The sequence below is a fragment of the Gallinula chloropus genome (genome assembly GCF_964237585.1).
Source record: "Gallinula chloropus genome assembly, chromosome: 3".
Lineage (NCBI taxonomy): Eukaryota > Metazoa > Chordata > Aves > Gruiformes > Rallidae > Gallinula > Gallinula chloropus.
The window spans coordinates 115,227,921-115,253,725 of NC_140087.1; the positions used below are offsets into that span (position 1 = coordinate 115,227,921).

The 25,805-nt window shown below is 42.3% G+C and overlaps 1 protein-coding gene across 3 annotated transcripts; it reads left to right on the forward strand.

The window, feature by feature from the left end:
* The first annotated feature begins 6,140 nt into the window (after positions 1 to 6,140).
* UBXN2A (UBX domain protein 2A) lies at positions 6,141 to 25,119 on the forward strand. 3 transcript variants are annotated; one of them, XM_084261662.1, is made up of 7 exons: positions 6,141 to 6,170; positions 9,547 to 9,600; positions 11,001 to 11,136; positions 12,562 to 12,671; positions 14,227 to 14,367; positions 19,137 to 19,301; positions 22,951 to 25,119. In XM_084261662.1, the coding sequence occupies exons 2-7, from the start codon at positions 9,560 to 9,562 to the stop codon at positions 23,237 to 23,239; spliced, it is 882 nt and encodes a 293-aa protein (XP_084117788.1). In that variant the 5' UTR covers positions 6,141 to 6,170; positions 9,547 to 9,559; the 3' UTR covers positions 23,240 to 25,119. The 3 variants fall into 3 exon arrangements, with proteins under 3 accessions (XP_084117788.1, XP_084117789.1, XP_084117787.1); XM_084261663.1 differs by lacking the exon at positions 6,141 to 6,170 and adding an exon at positions 6,546 to 6,568; XM_084261661.1 differs by lacking the exons at positions 6,141 to 6,170; positions 9,547 to 9,600 and having other exon boundaries at positions 10,869 to 11,136.
* The last annotated feature ends 686 nt before the right edge of the window (positions 25,120 to 25,805 follow it).

Sequence of the window (25,805 nt, forward strand, 5' to 3'; positions counted from 1 at the left end):
GTCCAAATTCTGTAGGTCTGAAAATGAAGAAGAAGAATACATTGATCTTCTTTGAGGTTTTGTATGCATCACAAAAATATCACCCCCATTTCGGGAAAACCAACAGATCAATCTTGTGGCCCAAAAAAGGGCCCAGGCTACAGCAGTTGTAGTCAATGTCATAACTCAGGATTGCAATGCCTTGGCAGGACTGTTTGGGGAAGCTTGCATAACATCTGTTTGCAACATGTCTGATTCAAACCAGCACTCGTCCTCCTCTGAACGCTGATGACTTTTAAAAAGTAAAATAAACTTGGTTGTTATGCAAGCAAATTGATTTTCCTGGGTGCCTGTCCAGATCTGCTTGAAGCAACAGAAAGCCCACGACCTAAAAGCTATTTATTTTATATTTACTTCATTTTATTTTTATCATAGTTGCATCCTTTTTTTTGTGTGCATTCTCATCTCATTCCTGTGAGCCATACTCACGTGAGTACTCATCACGACGCCAGAGGGACTACTCTTGTAGAGGGATTGATGTAGTTAAAAATCCCTCCTCACTCCTTTGAACATTTTTAGTGCTTTATTCTCATTATGTTAGCATAGTAGGGAACATGTAAAGACATGCTTCAGTTTGGATGTTTACTCCCTAGATTGTTTTTCACAGATGGTTTTATTTTCAGGTTTATTAGTTGTCTTGTTCTGGTTATCGTGACTCAAACAGCTTACAGCTTTAGAACTTCTATGTGAGCTCCATCACCATTTTTAGTACTGACAACATAAATTAATAAATCATAAATTACAAGGATTGCTTGTTAGTGTGTTCATATTTTTTGTTTGTAACACAGAGAACATCAATATAGGATTAATATTGTATATCAAACATGCTTGAGGTTTAACAATGAAAGAATTACTGTAGAAAAGGATGTAACTTCACTAATCCAAGAATGTAATTGTTCCCATTTTTTATATCTGATGTTTCAAATGTCATATGAAGATAGAACAGAATTAAAAACCTGTTTTGAGTCTCTTCAGCACTCTGTATGCAAGAAAATATTTGTGTAAACAATAAAGTAAGAACTCTGAGCAGGAAAAGACAAAACACAATGAAAAAAAGGGAGAAAGATTGGAGCCACACTCCACAAGTATTACGTAAAAGTTCTGAAGAGCTTATTCCCAGTAATACTCAATTTCAAGACATGTAGTTCGGTTTTACAGACAGATGTCTAAATGCTTCTCAAAATAGAAGACATTGGGAAGGACTATATTTCAAATGGTACCAATTTAGGACAAATGCTGAAGCTTACAGCAGTGTTCAATGCCCTTTTATCTCCAGTTGTTTGGAAAAGAAGATGAAGATATCTGAAACATGCATTGAGAAGCCACATATCTGCTGTGGCAGGTACACCACTGGGAAATTGGAAAAACATGAAAAAGTACTTCAGCAAAAGAATCTTTTTCCATTAAACAAGATTTGGGGAATGAAATTTTATTGGGACTTGGCAGCATAAAAAGACATTAAAAAATCACGCAGGATGGAAAGCCTTGTTTGCTCCATGAGTAATATTTAATGACACAAGAAATATTTACAGATGGAAGATTTTGTTGATACCTATACCTATTTTACAAGGAAATTAGGAGCAAGTTGCAACAAAGGAAAAAGTCCTTCATCCCTTATTCAGAACTTTTGTAGATTTTCAGCCCAGTAAGGACCAGAGGGCTCTATTCAGTGAGTTACCATTTCCTTCAATCATGGGCAATTTACCAGAGATTACTTTGCAGTACCTCTGAATAGCTGTAACATTCCAAAGAATGGAAATCAAATAATCTTTTCAGGACTGTATGTATAAGCTCTTGTGTGCTTCTCTCTGTCAAGCTGTCAACCCACCCTGGTTTCGGGTGAATCTCGAAATAAATAAGATTCATGGGAGAGCTTGCTTGTGCAAACCGGCCCCAAGTACATTCCCAAAGGGCTCTTAGGAAATCAAGCTTGTGTGCTTTCTCTTTTGAGAACTGGCTATTGCAGAGATACGCCCGTGGGATGTCAGTTTGGAAACATCAAACAAGCAGTGTCCTGTAGCCAGGGTTGGTACTACCCTGAGCGTGTAAGGTGATACAGTCGCTCCGCCTGCTATTAAAGGTGGCCCGTTATTTGCAGACTACCGTTATCATTTTAAGATGTGTCATGTCTTAAGCAGTGAGTGTGCAGTCCTGTAATCAGCATGGCCATCTGAAGGTAACATCACTGCAACTTGAAGTGGGATCTTACCCGACATTAAAGGGGGGTGGTTAAGGCTTGCTTCCTAATATTTCAAAATTAGCTTCCAATCACATCTAGCCATTAACTTCCATAACAGCTTTCACGTTGGGCTAAGGTTACAGTAGATAGCTTTTCTACTACTAGTAATCGTGTGAAACTCACAGGCTGATGATATTGTAAGCGAGGAACTTGCAGGGTCTGTTTTTCTCTACCATTCAGGCTGTAAATTGCTTCCATCTTGGACAAAAGTGGCAAATCATCTCACTTAGGTGTTTATGATCATTAATCATATGCAAGTAGTACTGCCAGCCTGTTACTGTACTGGGTGATGTATAGCTTTGTAGTAAGAAACAGACACTGTCCTAAAATGCTTACAATAAAAAGACATTTATTAACACATTTGTAGATACACTTTAGGAGCATACGAGTGCATAATGGCTTGATTAAGGTCGTGTGGGAAGTCCATCGGAAACATTGTTCGCTCATAAATCTCCATAGTACTCACAATCTTAGCTTAAGAAGCATATTTTCTTGTTACACATCCAAGAACAATTCTCACTACCGTATCATCATCGTCGTAATTTCACGTAAAAGTGTCTTTGTTTTGCGAATTCACATCATATGCTATTTCCAAATGTGCCTTATCTGCTACAGACAGTTGCTCGGGCTGTCGTGGATTTTCCACGATTTTATGCATTCCACGCTACTTTTAAAATTGAAGCTACAGTGACATTTCTTGGGGATTTACAATCCAAGAGTCCAGCTGCACGTGTGGAAACTCCTTTCATTGCATGAGACAACACCCTCGTCATGAATGCTGATTCACCCAACATCTCCCATAAAACAATGACTCACTTTTCCATCGGTTCCTTAACCTATTTCTCCCGATGTGGCAGCCTACAAGGTTTAACATTCCTGCAAAGGAGCATGTGGGAAAAGGACACCCTGCAGAGAAACGTGCCGCCTTTGTCAGTGGAATTACCAAACAGAGTAACCAGATTCTCTTCTGTTTGTCTTACGGTCCCACTTCCCTCCCATTCTGTCCCAGCTCTCTATGCATACGCTTTGAAAAGGCTTCAGGCAACGACTGCAATCTCAAGTGCAGGTCAATCAATATAGTTGATGTGCTGATGTTTAATTATAGGTAGCTGATGGCTTCCTCTGGCACGGGTTAACCTTGTTAAATACGTGCTTTAAAAACATCCCTTCAAAATTAATTTTCTGCTTGTTTTTAGATGCGTTACGTGTACTGGTTCTTCTGTGACCTTGACTGGATGGGTGGTGACAGCTCAAACACAGCTTTACTTTGTCAACACCGAGATTCACTCCTACATTATACAACAAGTTATGGGGCTGTTACTATCTTCCACACCAGTGCATCTGATCTCTTTTGACAAAGGGGGCATGAGATGTTTGTATTCATCTCGTGAATACCCTGTCAGAGTTTTTTCAGCGAACTCCTTCTGGGCTGTTACGTTCTATTCACCACCCAGGAAGAAAAGGACTGTTCATCTCATGAACTATTTCTTGCAGGAGAATAAGCTGTACCAAATGCAAAGAGTAAAAGGATTGTAGTGACGTCTTGATTGTAACAACGGTCTGACTTGAAAATTTATTCATATATTTTTAAGCAAAACTGGGGGTTTTTTTACACTATACTGGAGTTTTCTTACTCCTCTGCTTTGTCAATAGTTTCAGTCCTGAGGGAGAACAGCTGTACTTAGAAGAGCTTTTAAGAAACCACTGAATTCACTGAGGACACCGATTCTTATTGTAGTAGGTCAGCATGTCTCCAGCTGTAATCTGATTTCCAGTAATAGACCTAATCTTCCAAATCAATACGTGATTACAGTTGGGAAGCCTGCATCATTACACCAGGTAAGTACAACCTTGCCTCCTTCTATGTTTACCTTTGGGTAAAATTTTTGCAGAAAGGGCCACTGAGCAGGAGTTCTGAACTTCTGTGTTTAATGAAATGCAGCCAATGTAGTTAAAATATTGAAAGAAAATATGAAACAGTCCAGCACTGCAGAACCACCTTCCCAAGTTTTACCTAGAGCTTTGTAAATTCCTTAAACTTTTCAACAGGGGTATGATACTCTTGTGAAAAGTTAGGTACATCTATATATATACATTTTAAAAAAAACCAAACCCTCACATAATAGAACCTATACAAAAAATTCAGTGTTATTTTAAAACATGAAAGCCAGGGAGAGCAGGCTCTCACAAATCCGTATTTTGTATCATAAGACCATATCCATTTTACACCAAAACAGAAGGCAGATTTCTTACGATTTTCCCTGTGAAAATTTTCACAGGCAGGAGCTGCAATTGATTGTGAATTAAAACCTCACAATTAATCCAAACTGCCTTCGAAAGGTTTAGTGCAGTGTGACGCACATTAGAAAGAGGAAGAAATTCTAACTGTCAAGGGCCAGAGCTTACTTCTTTTTCTCACCTCCACTGAACTCTGTCAGAAAGCATCTTACTTCACTGTTTTTGAAGAATGAGATTTTTAACTGTTACAATTAAGGGATGGCAGAAACAGGTCCCACGTGAAGCCGACACTCAATAAGGCATTACCTTTGCCTTCAGAATGATCTTTGATCGCACTTGTAAATGCGCAGTGAATTTCCCATTAATTAACGTGAATTAGCTAGTTGTGACTGTTCAGCTTAGGTTAATTCTAAATGTTTTGCAGCGCACCGCTAATTATTGGGAAGAAAAAAGCCCCCATCACCCTTATTAAGAAGCAGGCAGGTGCGAGCTGCGAATCGCAGGGAATCCCCGCTGTCGCTCTGCGCGTTGCCAGGCGCTGACAGCTCTGCCAGGCTGGTAGCTGTGGCCAGCTCCTGGCACCCCATCCCGGAGCGTCACCTCTGCTAGGGCCCAAGGCAGCGCCGAGCCACGGTGCCCCACAGCGCGGGGAGACACCCTCAAACGAGGATCCCCGTCCCATTTCGTCCTTTCTGGTGTACCCCAGGGAAAGCGGGGCTCTGCTTCCCAGCCGCCGCGCCGCTCTTTTGTCCTCGGTGCGAGGCCCCGGCACAGCTCCTTTTCAAATACGTCAACACTCGCCCTTAATTAGTCCTTCCAGCATAATGAGGCATTCCTCATCTCCACGGGGTTCAGCGTGCGGCTGTTCCTGCCGTCTACGCAGGGCTGGGAAGACAAAGAGCCGGGGGCAGCTCCCTGTCGGTGCTGCGGGGAGCTCGGCTGGGCCGGTGTGGGCGCAGCCGTCTGGCCGAGACACTGGGCCCATTCTCGGCTATTGTGGGCGCTCACTGAATGCCGCTTTTTGTCCTCTACCCGCGGGCACGCAGGCATACGGACTCGAGCTTTTGTTCTTCCCTCAGGACAAGTCTGCCTTGGCAATAAAACGCGTTGGGCTGGCAGAGGTTTATCCGCCCCTCGAAGGGCGGCGGCAGCCCCCCCGCAGTGACACAGCCACGGCTACGGGGCAGCTCCTGCCCGGGCGTTTCGCCCCCCTCCGCAGTGACACAGCCACGGCTACGGGGCTACTCCGGCCCGGACGTTTTGCTCCCCCCTTTGCCCTCACAGGACGGGAGCGGGCGGGAGTCTGGCTTGTTCAGGCGGGAAACACCGGTCCGTGAGCCCCGCCAGCCCGCGCCTCTCCCCGGTAGAGCAGGGCCGCGCTGCCTCTAGGACAGCCGCGTTCCTCCCCCGCGCTCACGGGCGCAAAGCCCCACGCCCCACACGCCGCACCACCAGCCCCCTCACACCCCCTCAACATGGCGGCCGAAACCCCGCCCCGCGGTAGGGGAACAGAGCTCAGCGCTCCGCCTCGTCCGGTCCGGGTGGGGGTAGTGGCTGTCCCGGCCGCTGGCGGCCGCGCGTGCGCAGCGGCGCGTGGGACACCGACGAGTTGGGGCAGCGGGGAGGCCGGGACCGGGCTTCGCGCTGCGGCCGGGTGAGTTGCTGCGGGGAGAGGCCGGGCGGGGCGAGTCCGTTCCCCTGAGCTGGTGCTCCCTCAGTTTCGACTGGCACTTGAACTTTGCCCAGGGCTGTCCTTGAGGGTGTCTTGCGGGGGGTGGGGGAAGAGAGAGGGCCGAGCCTTTCCACGGCCTCCGCCCGGCCGCTTCCCCGGCGGCCCTGGATCCCGTCCCGTGCGGAGCGGCACTCCGGCCTGAGGCGCCGCACCCTGCGCGCAGGGCTCAGCTCGGCCCCTTCCTCGGGTGCCGTGGGCCGCTGCTACCACGTTACTGTCTCATGGTCTCCAGAAATACCCGCCGCCCCAGGGGAGCGTGGACTGCCGGGCGGGAGGCGCGGAGTGCCGCTTCGGGTGCCGCTGGTGTATCGGGAGTGCCGGTAAGTTTAGGTGCAGCCCGGGGCGGGGGCGGGTTTCTCTCCTAGCAGCCGGCTGGTTCGCGCCGTGATTCCCGCCCGAGCGCATCGGTCCCCTCCAGGCCGTAGGCTTGGTGCTCCTCTTCTCAGCGTGCTCCTGCCGCTCCTCCGAGGCTGCTCGTTTCGCTGCCGCGCGGTGTAGCTTCCAGCCGTGGTTTCCATGCCGTGTAGTGGCAGGATGCGCTCTCCTGTAGACAGTTTCCAGCTCGGGAAGTTAGTAAGATCGGCTTTCGTGGGGGGAGCCCGTCTCTGCCCTTCAGAGCGTCGAAGGTAGCTTCTGGTTTTCCTTGAGTTAAAACTGGCTCAGCACTATTGAGCACAAAAATACCCGCTGAAACTAACGCGGCTGTGGCTGTGCAGATGAGAGCTGCGTGTTTCCAAGTCCCGGTGGTGAAGGGCCACGGCAGGTGCCTCGGGGGATGGAGAGCCCTTGGGGCCCGAGAAGCTGGTCAGTGATGGGAGAGGCCAGGAGCCATCCTACTGCAGTTAGGTCAGAGTCACAGAACGGTCGGGGCTGGCAGGGACCTCTGGAGATCGCCCAGTCCAACCCCCTGCTAAACCAGGATCACCCGGAGCAGGTCACACAGGATTGTGTCCAGGTAGTTTGAATCTCTCCAGAGAAGGAGACTCCATAGGCTCTCTGGGCAGCCTGTCAGTGTTCTGTCACCTTCAGAGTGGAGAAGTTTTTCCTTTTGTTGAGATGGACCTTTCTGGGTTCCAGTTTATGCCCTGTCACTGGGCAGCACTGAGAAGAGTCTGGCCCCAACCTCTTGACACCCACCCTTTAGATGCAGCGGTGGTGGGCTGCTGGCAGCGCTGGCTGCTTCCTCTGTTTCAGATTTGACCTCCGGAGGTGGAAGTTCAGTTCTGTGATAACTTCTCTGATAACTTTTTATCACAGATACATTAAAAACCTACCAAGAGTTTTTAACGTTTTAAGTGACATCTGGGGATGTCTGTCAGAAGTTGTCAGGAGAGGTTGTTTGTCCTCGTTGGGCTGGCTTGCTGAGCTGAAGTGCTTGCAGTGCAGCCTGATCGCTATCTCCTAATGGCTTTTTGATCGTAATAAGCATCAATGTGCTGTTTAGGCTGATTTCTTTACCTTGATATATTAACACAAATATTTCATCTAAGTGTAATTGCTGTTGTACTTCAGAAGGAACAGCAACTTTCACAGCTGACCAGTTTTGAATACTCTTCATGCAGATTTGAGGCCAGCCTAATGTAGCAAAAGAATTGAAGAGCTGCTTCGTTGTGTTTGTCTTTTTAACAGCTCTGGTGACAAGTCACAGAGAATCAACAAGAGCAGATGGCTGGAGTCTCTTGTTGCTTTGGGGACCACCCTGTCGCATAGTGAAAGATTACAACTTAAACATGATAACACAAAAAAGACTTGGTGCTAAATCAACTTAATTTGGGAGAAGCTTGAAAAATCATATTTTTAAGCATTCCTAAATTCACTATGCTTAACTTCGTAATGCATGTTGTTTTTTTCCAAGTACAGATACAAAGTTCCAAGAATAGCGATCAGATATGCTTATAAGGTCATGATGTACCAGTACAGGCTTGCCAGATACATACATATATATATAAAAAAATGCTCTGGTAGAATATTTTGGGAGTAGAAGACTGTACTGTATCTTGTGTGAAATGTCAGAGGTGTGCCAAGTATTACGTTGTGACCTGACACATAATGACATCGGTTAAATTGAAGGCTGCTTAAGCTTTAAAACCTGTTCTGGGCATGTTGACTGAATAATTTGAGTTGTGATGGGTGTTTTCTGAAGGCTCTACAGAAGTGTCTCACAAGGATTTAACTTTAAAGATGAAATAATACCAAAATCCTCCTTGTGAGGAACATGAATTAGTGCTGAAAAGCTGAATGGTGTGTGGGGGGGTGGTGTGTCAGTGCTGCAGTGAAGGTTGTTTCAGCCTAACCTCTCCCTCTTGTTAAGTCAGATGTCACGACCACTTAACATTTGTTTTAGTCTTGCTGTGCATAGTGCTTTTACAGGAGTGCGATGGCTGTCACTTGCTTAGTTTGATGCTCTCTAAAAGCCATGCACAGTATCATGACGTAGTCTCAAACCCGCTGGGAGCAGAGCATCATCTGTGTAACTTGTACCCAGAATAACTCTTTAAGCACAGTTGCATCGTAAAGTTTCTGTTCTCTTGGGGACTTGTCAAATTTTAGAGTAGCTATATTTTTAAGGGTGTTTTGGGCAGTCACTGACTTTTTGTGACTTTCTATAACTTTTTTTTCAGAGGGCTCAGAAGTGAGTGTAATCAGTGTGACATTCTTAATTTCTTTAAACCTGACAGACTAATCCTGCAGTATATTTAGTACATGCAAAGCCAGGATTTTCTTTCAAGATAAATGATAGACCAGGAATGATAATTCACAGTTTCTGGGATGCTGCACCAGTACGCTGAGGTATATGGTGGGAAGAGGAACCTGTGTAAATCTTGCACCATTTGCTAACTTGCGCTGTTAAGGTGAAGGTCATCAGAATGCCTGCAGTGGCAGTGCAGTTCTTCTGCACCTATGTCAGTGTTGTGAAAAATCAGGGGAGTTTAAATCGTGCTGCTCAGAAGAGGGATGCAGTACTTTATCCTTGCTTAAGTATGGGCATGTGTTTTCAGTTCCCATGGTTATTGTGGAAATTATTTTGTATGTTTTTGAAAAAGTAATCTTCCTTTTGAATGTCTGAAACTGATGCATGGTTCGTGTGTCATTAAATCAGAAACTGCAGGAAAACAAAGAACCATCTGGAGACTTGGTGGGGGGGAGGTTGAGGCTTCTGGTTAAATGTACCATCAAGACAGGAAAAAAATATAAGGAGTGTTTGATACTAAAGGAGGCAAAGTGTGCTGGGCATTTTCTGTGATTGCTTTGTTCTGTTTTTTGCCATTTTAACATACCATCTTATTTTTCTAATTAGGCGAAGCACCAGAATGAAAAACATGGACAATATCAAAACTGTGAAGAAAGAATGGTAGGTGCCATTTCCTCCCTCCCCATTTTTCCTCTTGCTTTCCTGTTGCTGTTTGTGTGTCCTCTCATGACTTCAAACTTTGTTAAATTTTAAGATTTTTTTTTAATCTATGTAAACTGACATTTTCAAAAGATACTGTTTTGCCAAAAGATTTTTTACATACCTGAATGTTTCCTAGATGAAAGGAGACGTGTAAATAGTTTTAAAGGCAGCCTTACAAATTGCTAACTCACTGTGCACCTCTGCATTTGATACGAAGGTGTTTGCTTTACCTTGGAAACCTAACTGGGAAACCACAGTGAATACCTAGATTAATGCTTCGAGTTTCATTTCTTCTATTAGAAAACTAAAATGGGGACACCATACTTTTGAAAGTTCTTCTTTAATGCTGTTGAGGTTTCTTTGTTTTAAGGTGTTAATCTGTAGGGATTCTTAGTGTTGCTTACATGAACTGCAAACAATTCCTTTTAATGTAAATCTGTCTAATTACCATTCAAGTGAGCGTTGCTGCTCTTGAATTCAGAGCAGAGTTTTATGTAAAACTGGGTATTTTTCAAGAGTGGGGATTTTTTTTTCCTGAATTGCTTAAAATAGACTTTTTGAATCTCCAATGTTTGCCAAAAGCTGCGTAATCCTCTTACTATGTAAAGAAAGACTAAAACTGAAAGATAAGCATTCATTCAGGTTGCATATTTCTGCATTTTTGATTGGTGCAAATCTGAAACAGCTGTCGCATATATATAGTGGGTGTTCTATAAAAAGATGGGGTTGGTGCATCATTTTTTAATACTTTGGCAGCCTCCACACTGTTGGAGTCTTCTATTGTGTTTCTTCAGCTTGCTCAGGTGGTGTTGAGTCACTTTTCCTGAGTTTTTCTAATGTACTTTCAAAGACCGGAACAGTGGTTCTGTGATGGGGGTGGGAAGGTTCACCTGAGGGGAGTAAAGCCCAGGGCAATGTTTCTGTATGTGGATTCGAAAACTTAGGGCAAAGGAAGCCCCCCAAGCCTGTATCATGGAAATGCTTTAAGGAAAGCCTCTCATTGGAGTGCCAATTAGAATATGAATCCTCGAATTTGCATTTCTTTCTGTGATACCAAGTTTAGAAGCTTCTGCATAGATAAGTCGTCTTTTCTATTGTCTGTCTTTAACTTTCACTTCTAAAGTGCAAACAGTAGCAGTTAGAGAACCCGAAGTTTTCTAGAAAGGCACCAAGAGATCTCTAAGTTTCCTAGAAAGGCACCAAGATGCTAAGTTGGCCTGATGCTTTGTAGTGACCTTGTAAGGTGGGTGCTGAGGAGCCTGCCTTTTACAGCTCTTGGTACTGAACTTCTAGGGTAACTGTTTGTCTTTTAACATGTTCTCTGAGGCATCATTTTTACTCATGTCTTTATACTGCAGGATGTGTAAATCGGGAACCAAGGATCAGGTTTTGAATGGTACAGAGCAAAACTGTGACTATTTTGTAGATAACCTTTTTGAAGAAGCTCAGAAAGTTGGTGCTATATGTATGCCCCCAACCACAGTCAAGAATCAGGTAGGTGGTGAAGAAAAAAAACAACTCATGTTTAATATCAGAGTACTCCAGGAGTACTTTGGCAAACAAATGCAAGAAGCCTGGCAGTCTTATCCAGCACATCTGTGAACAAACACACGTGGGAAATAAATTTCATTTTTTATCCCTAACTGAGGATTAAGAAATTTCATGTGGGAAATTACATTCATGGATCCCTAACTGAGCCTGGGAGAAAAGGATTGTCAGGAGCAATACCTTAATTTGAAGTTCTGAAATTATGTTCCTTGGCAGTGGTTTTAAACATCTAAATGGGAAGTTGATGTGGAATAATTAGTCCATGTTAAACTTGCACACTGGTTCACTTTAGAAGAACATTTCTATGATGAGAACTCCTTCCACTGGTGCCATGAGACACAAGACTCTTTAAAGGAATCTAATCTTGCTGAGTGCTGCATACCTTTAAAAGCTTGCCCAACCAAGAAAGGAGGAATTTTATTCAGTAGTTTGCACATGCTACATGTTTATGTAACAACCATCTAACAAGTCAAACTGTGTAAAAAAAAAAAAAAAACAAAAAAAAAAATTGTCACTATGAAGCCTAGTTCAAACTGATGTCCTACTGAGATGGATTGTGCACTTCTACATGCTTCATATACCTTACATGTGTCCAAATCTATGTTGAGATATCATTACATCAAGGAACAGAACTGGGTGCTTTCTTAAATGGCATGATGCATAAACATGAAAATAGAGTCCCAAATATATCCATGTTAAAGTTGTAGAAGTTTCAGTTAACAATGTGAAGGCTGCAGGTTGAAGTAGTGGGTGTTCTCTGGCAAAGTTAATAAATTGCTGGTAATTTGGTTTGGATTTCTTTTTCATTCCCCTAACATCAAGGTTTTGAACATTCCAGAATATAATTGTCTGAAAGTAATTTTTCTGGTACTTGCTGCATTTCCTGAGTGAAAGGCTTCCTGCCTTATCTCGATATGTTACTTCAGAAAATCCTCCTGAATGATCAGAACAAGGCTTTGCTCTAACAAATCCCCAGCTGGACTATTCTGGTAGTTGCTGTTGCAGCACCAGACATGTATGCTCTCAGATTAGCTCCTGAAGAGCTGTAGCTGGCTGGGATCTTCCAGCTCTTTGCTCCACCAGTCCTCTCCCCCTGCTCCCTCATTTGAATTGAAAGGGTGCTCTTGACCTAGGAAAGCAAAATGACTGGGGGAAGGTTTATTTCTAACCCTGATTGACGCAAGATACTTAGAAATGTCACTTACCCCTTGCAGTTACTCTGCCCGTTGGCACAGGGCCGACGCAGATTATAGCGAGCCTTCCCTCCATATTTTTAGTCATGCAGTGGATGATTTACAATCATAGAGTACTGTGGGCTTACCAAGCTGGTTTTACAACAGTGTTGTAATGAGAATTGTCCTTACTTTATAGGTAGATGTAATCATTAAACTTTGGAAAAACGGGTTTACAGTAAATGATGGTGAACTTAGGAGCTACACTGAGGTTGCAAACCAGCAGTTCTTGGACTCCATTAAAAAAGGGTGAGTGAATTTTGTGTTCTTAATCAACATGAGTTAATGTGCTTTGGATGGCACTTGGCTTACACTCTAAATTTTTTACATAGCTGCTTGGCTTTGCTGCTCTGCAGTGTCTCTGTAGGAGTGTAGGCCACCGCCTGTCTCAGTTCCTGCAGTGCTAATGGCTGTTTTAACATCAACAGGTTTATTACAGCTCTCAGTTGCAGTAGTTGTACCATTGCTAATGAAATAGATAAAAGTGAGTGTTGGTAGGGGGCATGGCAGAAATAAAGAATAAATCAGAATGCCCACAAAGAATTACTGATCAAATGGGACTTTGACAAATGAACTCGATGCACAAGCATTTATGGACTTTGTTTTCCTTTTATTGATGAAAAGCCTTAAATAGGCACAGTTGCTCATCACAGCTTACAGTTGCTCACAGTTTGTCTCAAATCTTAAATTTCCTATAATTTTCATGGTACAAATTTGCTTTTTTTTCAGTCATTTGTACTTATAGCAATCTTTTATCCCCCTGTTAAAAATTAGCTGTCCTGATACCTGTTAGTGTTGCTGCAGGTTGACATACAAACCAGTGCAGTTCAAACCTTTATTTTGTAGTCTGTGTCCTCACCCCATGCAAATGCAGAGGAGACTATAATTTTATGGAGAATATAATGTAGTAACTCTTTTCCAAGTATGTGACATTGCTGAGCTGTTGTATTTTTGTCTTTTCCATCCTTTTCTAATCCATCAAAAACACAACTTTTACACTTTATTTTTCCTCTATGACTGTCACATGTGCTGTAATAGCAATTAACTGCCCTGTTTAAAGCCATTTGCTTTCTTTGTGCGTATGCATCACAAGTTTGCTGCCTTTCTTCCACTCTTTGCTTTGTAAAGAAGCTAATTACAAGATAGTTTGTGTGTAATCATTGATGGTAGAGAAGTACTTAGTACAGTTCCTGTGCCAGCTGAGCCCCAGCACCTGAAAATGTAATGTCTGCATGAGAGCTCACAGACAAAGGCATTGTTATGTTCTGCTCAATGCAAATAAAGCATTACCAAGGTGATGTCACTGTACTGAGGACTGTAGCTATTAGTGATGATCTAATTTTAAAAACCTGAGTTTCATGTTTATTTGTAATTAAATACATCATGTCTGAACTTAGTTCTTTCTCTTAAAAACCAAGTATCTTTCTGTCTTGTTTTACTACCGGGATAAAATAATTGAACCTTTTGCAGCAATGTATGGCAATACTGAGCTTCCTACACATTGTTTGTGCTTTGGAGTCATAACTGTTGAGTAAATTTGAATGTCATTCAACAAACTGCATGATGATGTCTCTTATTGTTCACTTTGTGGTTAATTTGCAGTTCAGGAAGTTGAAGATGTTTGTCATGCACTTAACTCATAGTAAATACTTGTGAAATTTGGGTTTGGTTTGGGGTATTTTTAAGGATATGCTTTTAATGCTTGAAAGGATACACATAGAACAGGCATTAATCATGTATTTTGTATACCGAAAACCATATAGTTCTTTTTCTGATTTTTTTTTTGTGGTTTTTTTTCCTGAAGGGAGCTGCCTTTTGAGCTACGAAAAGTTTTTGATAAGGAAGAAGTAGATGTGAAAGTAGAAGATAAAAAAGATAAGGTGTATTTGTCATCAAAAAAGCCAGCGTTTCATCCCTTTTCTGGACATGGTTACAGGTTAGGAAGGTGAGTAGTTTGACGTGATCTGTGATTGAGGAGCTGAAGGGAACTATACCTATGGTAAAGGATCTCATAATTCAGGTTGGAAGTGATCTCTGGAGTTCTCTGATCTAGGCTCCTGCTCAAAGCAGGTTCAGATGTAGGGACCGATGAGGTTGTTCAGGCTTTTATCCACTTGGGCCTTGAAGTCCTGCAAGAATGGAAGCTTCTCAGCCTGCTTCTGGGATGGGCTGTTCTGGGAAAGAAAATTTTCTTATATCCAGTCTGAAAGTCTCTTCTGTAAAGGGCCTGGCTCCCTCCTCCTAGTGACATCCTGTAGACCCTGGCAGGCTGCTGGTAGGTGTCCCCTCAACACCATCAGTTCCACAGGCTGAACAAGCCCCTCTCCTCACAGGGTGAATGCTTCAGTCTGTAGATATCTTGGTGGTTCTCTGTGGAATTCGCTGCAGTTTTACTAAATCTTAATGCAGTATTTAGGTGTGTCCAATGAGTGCTGCATGGAGGATAATCGACTCCCACAATCTGCTGGCTGTGTTCCTGTCGATACAGCCAGGATGCTGCTGGCTTTTGTTATTCAAGGTCTCAATATTAGCAGAACTGTTTCCAGCTGCAAGGTTGTCACTCCTCTGTGATTTAAGAGAAACTAATCTCTCTTAAAGCTTTACATACGATACTTGGTGTGAGAAGAGGGGAGTATGACAGTCCTATAAAAGTGAACTGATGAAGTATGAGGTTATTTTGCATTCTCTTAAAATTCCTCACTATTTCTCCATGTATTTATTGAAGTAAGGTGCTGCAGCCTGCTAAGTGATCCTCTTTACTCCGTGACTCTCTTGTTGCAGGGTGTCAGCCACTAATGCCAATGCTAAAACTGGACTTGATTTATAACCAGACAGCACTGTGGCTTGGTAGGGTGCTGTAGAGGGGCAAGCTAGGACTTCATATATTTGATCCCTGTGACTTTGTGTGCTCCAGTCAAATTAATCTGCTTTACATATTCCTGTTGTGCAAGACCTAGGCGCCCACAAAAACAGACTTCAGCCTAGGAAAAGGAATACATCCAGTGACCAAGAGCCTACAGGAATTCTTCACAGCTGGGACTGCTTATTCACTTGTGGTGAAACCTTAGGTGAACAGCTTGTTTCCATCTAGTGGAAAGGGGTTGCTGCTAAAGCCTAGTGCTTGTGCTGGGGCAAAGTATCACCTGTGTAGGAACACATGAGGCAGGGGAAGAAGATGATAATGTGCAAAGGCTGATAACTATGAAGAATGAGTGGTTCCAGGCTGCCACAGAGAAGCAAGTATCTGTTTTATCAGCCTCATCTGTTTCTATAGCACAGTCCATTCAGTTGCTACATGCTTGAGTAGATACGGTCAATAGGGAAAATCTTCCCTGGAGAGATGGATGAGATGCTGCAAGACTTGCTTTTGGTAGCACTGAGATCCAGAGCAAATGAGGGTCAATCTTATTTTACCTACAAGTAGACCTGTATATAGCAAAAGCAAAAGATCTTCAGCGGGCTGGGTTTCTGCTGCTAGCCAGTGCTAAATGGTAGGTTGTTCAGTTGCTTGTTGTGCTCTGTCATGCCTACAGCAAGTAATGATCTTGCCTCCCAATAGACAGGTTAGGCTTTGCAAGTATGCTGCTCTGTGGATTTCAGTTGACTGGTCTTGTACTCTGAGACATCCTACAACTTGCTCAGCTTTTTTTTTTTCCTTTAAGGACTTGATAATATGCGGTTTGAGTTTTTATTTTCTACTTTAGTGTATTCAGCACTGTGCTATCAGAGCCTTTTCTTTAAAGAGAAGTAGATACTTTTTGCTGATGTTATAAACGTGAGCTGTAAGTGCTCTTACTCCATAAACTAGTGCTCACTTCCTGATGCTAATAAATGTCCATTGCCTGCATATGCTACTCATTCAGCAGGAAAGCTTTGTGGCAAAATAGTAGTGCTGTTTGAGACCTGTAGCAAGTTTTTAGGCTATAGAATTCTTTTTCCTCAGTTGCATTTGTGTGCTTAATCAGAAACAAGGGGCAAATTACCAAACAGTTTACTTCAGCTTATGACCTAGCCAAACTTCTGCTTATCAAATAAACATTTTTTTATTAGCTTGTAGATTTTCTGCCAGTGTTCCCAGATGGATGGATGATGTGGTGGATGAACCATTATGAATCAATCTGTTGATTGGCTCATGAAAACTTTTGTTGGAAGAAAAATGGAGGAACTAGATATGTTTGTTGATGTAATTCAGATGAGCTTGATCCTCTCCCTTTCTTTTTTGTACAGAAAAAACAAATAAGGCTTATCAGACTTTGCCAATGTACCTCATGAACCTACATAACTAATGGGCACGTTCTATTATTTACCATCGTTCAGCTGCATTTAATAGTTCGGGACTATAACAAGATTTGCAACTGCACTTTTCTATTAAGCTTATCAATGCATTTTAAAGACTGCCTGAGAAGCATGTTAATTAAACTATTGACTGAAATCCCTCATAGTGAAGTGGGCCTGCTTTATAACCTCATTAGGGTAAAACATTGTGTGTCAAGTTGCTTAACCATTAGTCAGGGTAAGGCATCATACCGAACTCTTGAGCTTTTTCTTTTCAGAAAATTGACAGGAGGCTCTTATGTCTCTTCGATCTTTAGCTTACATCTTCGTTTGATAATCTTGCAAAAGGAAGAAGCCTTTAAAAGGGGTGATAATGCTTTGATCTCAGGCTCATAAAAGACTTAGATCCTTGGTCTGTGGCTTCAGTCAATGCTCCCGCCACTAGATGGCTTTATCTGTCAGCCCTGCCAGGCAAAGCTAGTAGGTACAGAATTAGACAGTGGTGAATACAAGACTCCTGACTTTCTCTTGCAGCTCAGTGCATTGGCTTCGGTTTCACACATACCTGCTATTGAAAGCATCATCTCCAGTGCATGCCTGAAATTCTGAGATGTGACCGTGAGGGAAGTCGCTTTGACACAAAAATCTGTATCCAGTTGTCTGAACTGTGACTGATGGACTAAAATGTAGTTCAGCCCAGGCTAAACCAGGCATCTGGCAGCTGCATGACTGACTCCCTCTCCAGCTTCTGCTGTACTGGGGACAGCTAGCTTGCACATAAGTGCTTATACTTCAGCATCTGAACCTGGAACTGAGCATCACTGGTGGAGACAGTGAAAGCTGATCGTTGCTAGACTGAAGTATGACATGAACTTTTTTCCCCCTCTGTTCCTGAGACTGTTTAACATTGTCTTGCTGATGCTCAAACGTTTTTTCAAGATCTGAAGGGCAATTAGTGTTTATTTTCTATTGAGGTCAAGCATGAACAGAAGCTGGGTGTGAGATAAGTAAATCAATAGAGGCAGGTGGGTGATAATAAGTCATCTGTACTTGGAGTACCAGAATGTTTTACAGACATGCCTCTTGGAATCTGCTGGTGCCAACTTCTTGTGCTCCAGCTGATTTCTTTGCCATACAGTCAGTCAATTCTGTGCCTCTTCTCTGTCTTTCACAGCAGTGAACATCTCTTATCACTCACCTGGGAATGAAATTTCTTGATTCTCATTCTTCTTGCAGAGTTTCAGTGGAAGAAATAAACGGAGCCTCTAGTGGCTGATAGCCTAGAAGTTAGGGCGCTTAACTAGGCAGTGAGTGAAGAGAGTTTTTTAAATACCTCAGACTGAGAAGGACTTGAGCCTAAGACTCTAACTTTATTAGCTTGAATATATTAAGCCATTAGCTGTCTTTGTTTTAATTATAAATTGTCTGTGACTCTTCTGTTTTATGATTAAGCTAAGACAGGTACAAGAACATAAGGATGCTAAGACATTCTATAGATAGTTCGCAGTTTTCTGTGCAAAGAGGAAGCTTTCCTGCAAACCACCATGAAATGTTCACGTAGGCAGTGACCATGGCTGAGTTCAGAGAAGAAATGGTAACTCCTTAAATCCCTGCTATTGTTTTGCAGGCAAACATCTGGTTATACTCACATGAGCTGAGGACGTGCCCATTGGATCAGGCCTTATAATGACTTAAACACTGCATGCTGCACAAGCTTAGTCCTGAAAGAAGCACTAAGCTCTAGATATTTCTTCAGAATAAAATTTTTTGCCAGTAACCTTTTTTTTTTTTTTAAGACCACACACTTGGACTGAGGTCTCTGTGTTCTGTCAAGTCATTTTATGGATCTTTGCCCTTGTGGTAGGGTCAGCTGTTGAATGTGCCTTAGAAAAAAACAGAATCCAAGTGCTGTGTGCATCAGCCTGGGTTTTCGCATTAAATCAATTTCTCTGATAGATGAGTAATGCTTCTAAGCTGAAATAGATGATGCTGGGGTCTAAATCAAGGCTAACAACATTCAGTTAAATTAAATTACTGTAATCACATTATGGTGAAAATTAATGTTGAGTATGCAAATTCAATACTCAAACCCCTTAAAGTTTCACCTATGTGATTAGGGTACAAAAATCTTCAGCTGGTTTCATCTCTTGTGTATTCATATTTAATCCTTTGATATTTAAGTTCCCTTCCATCTTGTAAAAATGTTTAATGTGAGCAAACAAATTCTTTAGCATATTGAAGTCTTCAAGAGAAAATATTACCACAGTGTTAGAAAAAACAACACTGACCTAAATGTCAGTGTTCCTGTGTTTGTTGAAAAAAGCCATGATCAATGCACGCTGATACTGGGCAGAAAGTTCCAGAAGCAGTGATCTGGATAGAGGTTTAAGCTTACATGTGTGTATAGAAGGTGTAACCTCATATGGCTTTTCTTTTCAGTGCTACTCCAAGGATAATATCTAAAGTAAAAGATGATCATCAAGAACCTGACAACAAAAGACACCTGCCTTTAGTACCCTTAAATGATATGGAGCCTATCACTAACATACAGATCTGGTTAGCTGATGGAGAAAGGATAATTCAGAAATTCAACATTTCTCACAGGTAAGATTTATTTTAGCACTGTCTTGTGTGTTTGCATCTGAACTACTTGTCCAGTGCCTGCACAGGTGATAAGACTTTAAATTCTGTGAATAATCTACCTCCTCTGTTCACTTTACACCGGACACCTGTGAAACTATATCTAGAAATAATCTTTTCAGATTTTGAGGAATCTTTTAGGTAACAGAGAGGAGCATGAAAGGAATGTGAACTGATGTTAAGTCAGCATATAACTGAGCATAGATGAAAATCTAAGGAAACTCTAGTTCTTGGTAGCTTAGTGGAGTTAAGGTGTATGTATTGTTTTTAAGATGACAGATCTCTCACAAAACTACTACATCTGGAGCAAATGGTTCAGTAAAAAAAGACCTGCTAGTCATTGGGCATAGACAGTACTGCAGCTGGGAGCTGGAGGATGTGACTTAGAGTTGGACTAGAGTCTGCATGAGGCAGGGCGGGTTCATCACCTGCACATCAACATGGAAGGAATAGCATGCATCCAGTGTGTTTAATTCTTAGTTAGTAAAATTTCTGGTTCCCAAAGAAGACAATAAATGGGGATAATGTCAGAAGGTGTCAGCACAGCATATCCATACTGGAGCTTTGAGAGAGTATGATTAACTCTTTTAAAGAGTTTGTGGTGGTTGACAGGTCAGCATGATGGTTGGACTTGATCTGAAGGGTCCCTTCCAAGCAAGACAATTCTGTGATTCTGTTTTTGGAGACCTTTCCTAAATTTGGAATTTGAGAAACTGCTCCAGGACTATACAGTGACATCGTATGGAAAGGATATGTTGCTTGTGCTTCTCTGTGAAGCAATTTAAAGTGATAATAGTTTTAACACACCCCAAGCTGCTGTCAAGATAAACTGTGTATGTGTTTGTGGCTGGTCAGGAGAAAAGCTCAGCAATCGAAGGTTAATGACTGTAACTTTTTCTTTAGCTTGTACTAATTTATGACTGTTTCGGTTCATACCTCAGGCCACTAACACTGTTGTGATGTACTGCTGAAGGGTCAATTGCTATATTAATTATAAATACTTCATTGGAGGGCTTAATACCTTAATTATTCCACTTTTCACACGTTTAAGTATATTTAAAAGCTTTTTGTCTTCATGGTAAATAGCAGTTTGAACAGCTGCGAAATGCTTTTGGAGGGAAGAAAGTGTGAGATAAGCAGAGCAGCAACCTCACTGATGCAATACTCTTTTTGAAGGAGTTTGCAATAAATATTCCCTCATATCCTCTTGCCACAAGGGCAGCGGGTTTGTGCTGTATGTAGCATTTGTGTATGACCACAGAAGTAGGGGCATCTTTCTTTAGAATTATGGTTGCATGAATAGGGCTCCTTGCAGTGGCAAAGCAGACAAGAGTCAAGCATTTGCTAATTAAACTATAGGTAAATAACCTGTAGTGTATATATTGCAATGCCTGGATAAACTGATTATTTTTACCCTTTAGCAGACAGAATGTGTGTATGCCACATGAACTAATACTATGATTTGATTACTGATGAACGATTGAAGTTACAAAGTGCAGGTAGCATTGTACTACTGCAGCACGGGGCATCCAGAGGACATGACAGGGAAGCAGCTAGCAGAGCAGTGCAGTAGGGGTGGCAGCATGTAGCAGTGTTTTGAATCGAGTTGTGTCCCTTCTATGATTACTGATGAATGATTGAAGTTACAAAGTGCAGGTAGCATTGTACTACTGCAGCACGGGGCATCCAGAGGACATGACAGGGAAGCAGCTAGCAGAGCAGTGCAGTAGGGGTGGCAGCATGTAGCAGTGTTTTGAATCGAGTTGTGTCCCTTCTTGAATGGTTGCAAGGTTGGTGTGACCACGAAGCATTGTGTACGGACCCTGGAAAGGAACTCATTCATCCTAATGCAGGTAGCTGGTGGCTAATACGATTGAGAGCAGCCCTGAGGAGAAAGACTTGGGGGTGTTGGTGGATGAGAAGCTCAACGTGACCTAGCAATGTGTGCTTGCAGCCCAGAAAGACAACTGTGTCCTGGGCTGCATTAAAAACACTGTGGCCAGCTGGTCAAAGGAAGAAATTCTCCCACTTTGCTCTTGTGAGACACCACCTGGAGTATTGCATCCTGAAGTCCCTGGTACGAGATAGACATGGTGCTGTTGGAGCAAGTCCAGGGGAAGCCACAAAGATGATATGAGGGCTGGAGCAGCTCTCCAATTAAGACAGGCTGAGAGAGTTGGGCTTGTTCAGCCTGGAGAAGAGAAGGCTACAAGGAGGCCTTATAGCAGCCTTCCATTACCTGAAGGGACTACAGGAAGAGAGGGACTGTTGACAAGGGCAGGGAGTGACAGCACAAGGAGTAATGGCTTTAGGCTGAGGGAGGGGAGATTTAAATTAACTATTAGAAAGAAAATCTTCCCTGTGAGGGTGGTGAGGCCCTGGCACAACATACCCAGAGATGCTGTGGCTGCTCTTGGATCCCTGGCACTGTTCAAGGCCACTTTGGATGAGGCTTTGGACACCCTGGTCTACCAGAGGATGTCCCTGCCCATTGCAGGGAGGTTTGGAACTAGATGGGCTTTGAGGTGCCTTCCAGTCCAAACCATTCCATGATTCTAACTGCTCTTGGTGTCTTTTGGCATGACATAGTCTTATATAATGCATGTAGACACCTCTGAATGTCCAACCAAAAATTTATTTCTGATTGAAGTTTGTCAGACTCTAGGCTTCTAAGACTAAGCACATCTCTTAATTGAGGCCTGAGTGTGCAGGAATTTGATGCTGTTGTGTCAGTCCTAGTAAGTATTGGTAAGGCATGAAAATCTGGTCATCTCTGCTGCTAAACTGTTAGGATGGCTTTCTCCCAGCCCATCTAGCACTTTCTGAAACAATACTTAAGTTCATTTCAGATGTTAACTCAAGTCACAGACCATTCCTAGAAGGCAGTAAACCCCACAGGCTGCCCTGCACATGGGGGCGAGGAGGGATGAGTTGAATAATTGGTCAGTAGCCAGAGTCTACAAGTTGGCTTCAGGATCAGAGAATGAGCGTTGACACTATGCTTATTTTACTGGTATAGATGTATCCTACCATCTTACTTTTCTAATTAATGGGTCAATCCTGATTGTTCCACAGCAAAGCCTGTCTTACTCACTTGTTCTTCACACCTTAACAGGCAGCTTGAATCTGTAATGATTTCACTGCTGCGCCTGCTTTGGTAGAAGGAGACTGTATTTAGATCTATTTAAATAGTCTGGATAGCTTATGAGTTTTGCTAGCCCCTTTGTTATTATTATGGTTCTGCTTCATGTACCACACGCTGGAGGCCTCTTTATACTAGCTCTTGGCTACAGAAATGTCAGGTAAGAGCTCCACCAGCTGGTTAAGAAACGGTAGGCTTGTGTGACTTAACATCTGAACCACGGTGAAGCTTTTGAGCGCTCAGAATAAGATACCAATCCTTTTCTCTTGGAGCATGCCGACCTTGTTCCTTGCCCCCCAAGTGGATCAGAAACTTCAGTACAGCAACCCACCAATGTTCCTCCATCTCCATGCCAGAAGCAATTTCATAAATGGCTGTCTCATTCTCTTCTTGTGGTGGCTGTGTGTTTTGTATGTCCGGTCTTTGTTGGGACTGGAGTGCTCTAATACTAAGTTTTCTTTTTCTTTTCAGAATAAGCCATGTCAGAGACTTCATAACAAAGTACCAAGGATCAGAGGGAAGTGTTCCCTTCACACTGACTACTTCGCTGCCGTTCCGAGAGCTGCGAGATGAGACGCTCACGCTAGAGGAGGCAAAGTTGCAGAACGCTGTTGTTGTGCAGAGACTTCAGAAAACAACTGAACCTTTCAGATTTTTTGTCAGAAAAGCACCTGACAATGATTACAAAGCTGCTGCTACACCTAATGGACAGCTCAAGAATGAGCAAAAAATAGCTATCAAAAGTACAAGGTCAAATTAGCTTTGAACTGGCCAAAAAAAGACGTACAGGTGGAACTAGACAAAACCAAAAACGTAACCAGCAATATCTGGATGCACTCTCATCCTCATGTACTGTGCTCTCAGAGAGCAAAATGTGTGCTGTGCTATCATCTGCTATCATAAAAGTGTTTTTAACTAAATGTGACGGTCAGAGCCTGCCTATGTAACGTAACAGAGGTAGAACAGGCCACCCCTAGAATTTCCTTAGGTAGAATGCTTCTTAGTTCTTTAATGAGTGTGTCTAGGAACACTTCTCTGAGTTAATTACTACTGATAGCACCTTTTCCTATTGATAGGAAAAGTAGTATTTATTTTTGCACTTTGGACTAAAGTGAAACTGGACTGATGGGTTTCACTTACATTTTGGTGTAAGCTACTGCAGTTTGCATTCTTCTCACGGTAGCTTTTAGGCAATGGATGCTGCAGGGAAGCTCACATTTGAACTTTTAACTGACTCAATCTTCAGTGTCAGTATTTTCAGGATTTAACTTTAATTACAAGATTTGCAGTGTGATGTTCTATCAGGTCTTCACATGGTGGTAGGTGCATGTGTGAGAAGATAGAAATGAGGTAGTCTGGTGCATACTGCATACGAAGTGCCTCAAAGTAAGCTCTGAAGGAATTATTACCAGTTGTTGAAGTGGCTTTTGCCTTTTTTGCTGCTACAGGTGTCTTACAGATAGGGTGATGTTAAACTACCTAGCTCTTTAGGATAGAGATCTACTTTTAGCCTTGTCACACAAAAACTTAAGCGTTTCTGGAGATTATCATATAGGAAAAGTGGCTTAGAGGGACACAGATGGTTTTATACTATATATTTGCTTTCCCTGAACTGGCCAGCTGCTTGAAATGGTAATTGCATGTGGCCAAGTTTTTCAAAGATGTTGAAAAATCCTTATTTGAAAACTGAGTTTCTTCCTCCCTCTGCCCCATTTCCATCCAAATCCTTTATTTTGCTATTCATGTACTTGAACCACAAAATTTGTAGCCAGCTATTCCATGTTTTGCTAAAGGAGACGTCAATACAAAGACTAAATCTTTTGTACTGTGCTTGCTAAGTAGCATGTGGGTTTGTGAACGGAACTAGAACCTCTAGTTAAGACTTACCCTGGGGCCTTCAATGAGTGCTGACTGGTTTGTGCTACCTACGCAAATGGATGATTGATGGGGGTGTATTTCTGCATTGTTAAATGAAAAATGGGTGTGGGATTTCCTGTTTTGTTTGTTTGGTTTTTCTAAGTAGAAAATGACTGCTTTGGAATGACTTGAATTTTGTCAAAAAGTCGTGCTCCTTCAAACTTAAGATGCTCATACTTCATTCCCAGGGATGTAAAGCTGTTTTTCTTCAGTGTCTCTCCTGGTATGTTTGAGGGCAGGAAAATGAAAGTCAACTGCAAAAATATCTATTCAGTGTATTCAGAAAGCAAATCTCTGGAAACTATGCAGTTAACTGTTTTCAGTGCTATGAACTTGTGCTACTGTGTCATTCAGGTTCATGTAGCAAATAACACAACTACATTTTCCCTGCTCTTGCACTGACTCCCGCTACATGAAATGCTCATAGTAGTAGGAAAAAATGTATGAAGCCAGTAGTAGAATTTACAAGAAGTCACTTACAAGCCCAGGCCCAACCCTCACTTTGCAGAGCTTCCTGAACAGAGTTTTATTAATCGGTGATTTTGAATTTGTCTTAACATAAAACTAAGTCTTAGAAATCTGCATTTGATTGTAGGCTCAGTTCTTATCTAAAAGCTGTGTGAAATGTCAAAGTATGCTGTTTGTTACTCACATTGCAACTCAGAAACTGAAAAAATAATGGGTGTAACATTCTATTGAAATTGAAGGGGGGCTGTGATCAAACTGTAAGGTAAGTAAATCCATTTTGCTTGTGATCAAAGTATATTGGTTTTGGAAAAGAACAAGTATTTAGTATTTCAATACTGATTCATGCCTACTACCAGTATTTTAAGAGACTGGATAGCTTGACTCTGGGTGTATGTTGTGCTTCACTGAAATCAGCTGTTTCTTGCTACAGCTTTGGTGTACTTGAGTGTGTATTTGCAGTTTAAGTGGCATGATCTTAAGTACAAAATGAGAGCAAATATTTAAAAAGTCAAGAGTGATGCTGGCGGCACTAATCCCATGCTAGGAAGTGCCTTTTTAAAAAAGGGCACCAAACTGCAGTTAGATAACTTATTTCCTAATTTGGAGAAAATCTTTGGAATGAATAGAGGGCTCTCCTAAATCTAATTGGTTTTGGTCAATTTGTAAAGACTGATTAGCTACCTGTAGTGTCTGGACAGCCTAATCTCTTGCTCAGTGCTGTAGACAGCTATTGTGCATTGGTCAAACAACAGTAAAACTAGCTTGATCAATGCTTGAGTTTGTGAAACACACAAATACTATCAGTTATTCATTGTTTCTTCACAAACCCTCACTGTTGTGAGTAAAGCCTGCACATTAACATAATTTACAGCAAAATTGAAATAACCTAGAAAAGAACAAAGAAAGGAAATGTTTTCGGTAGTGCTCACCTTTGTGAAGCA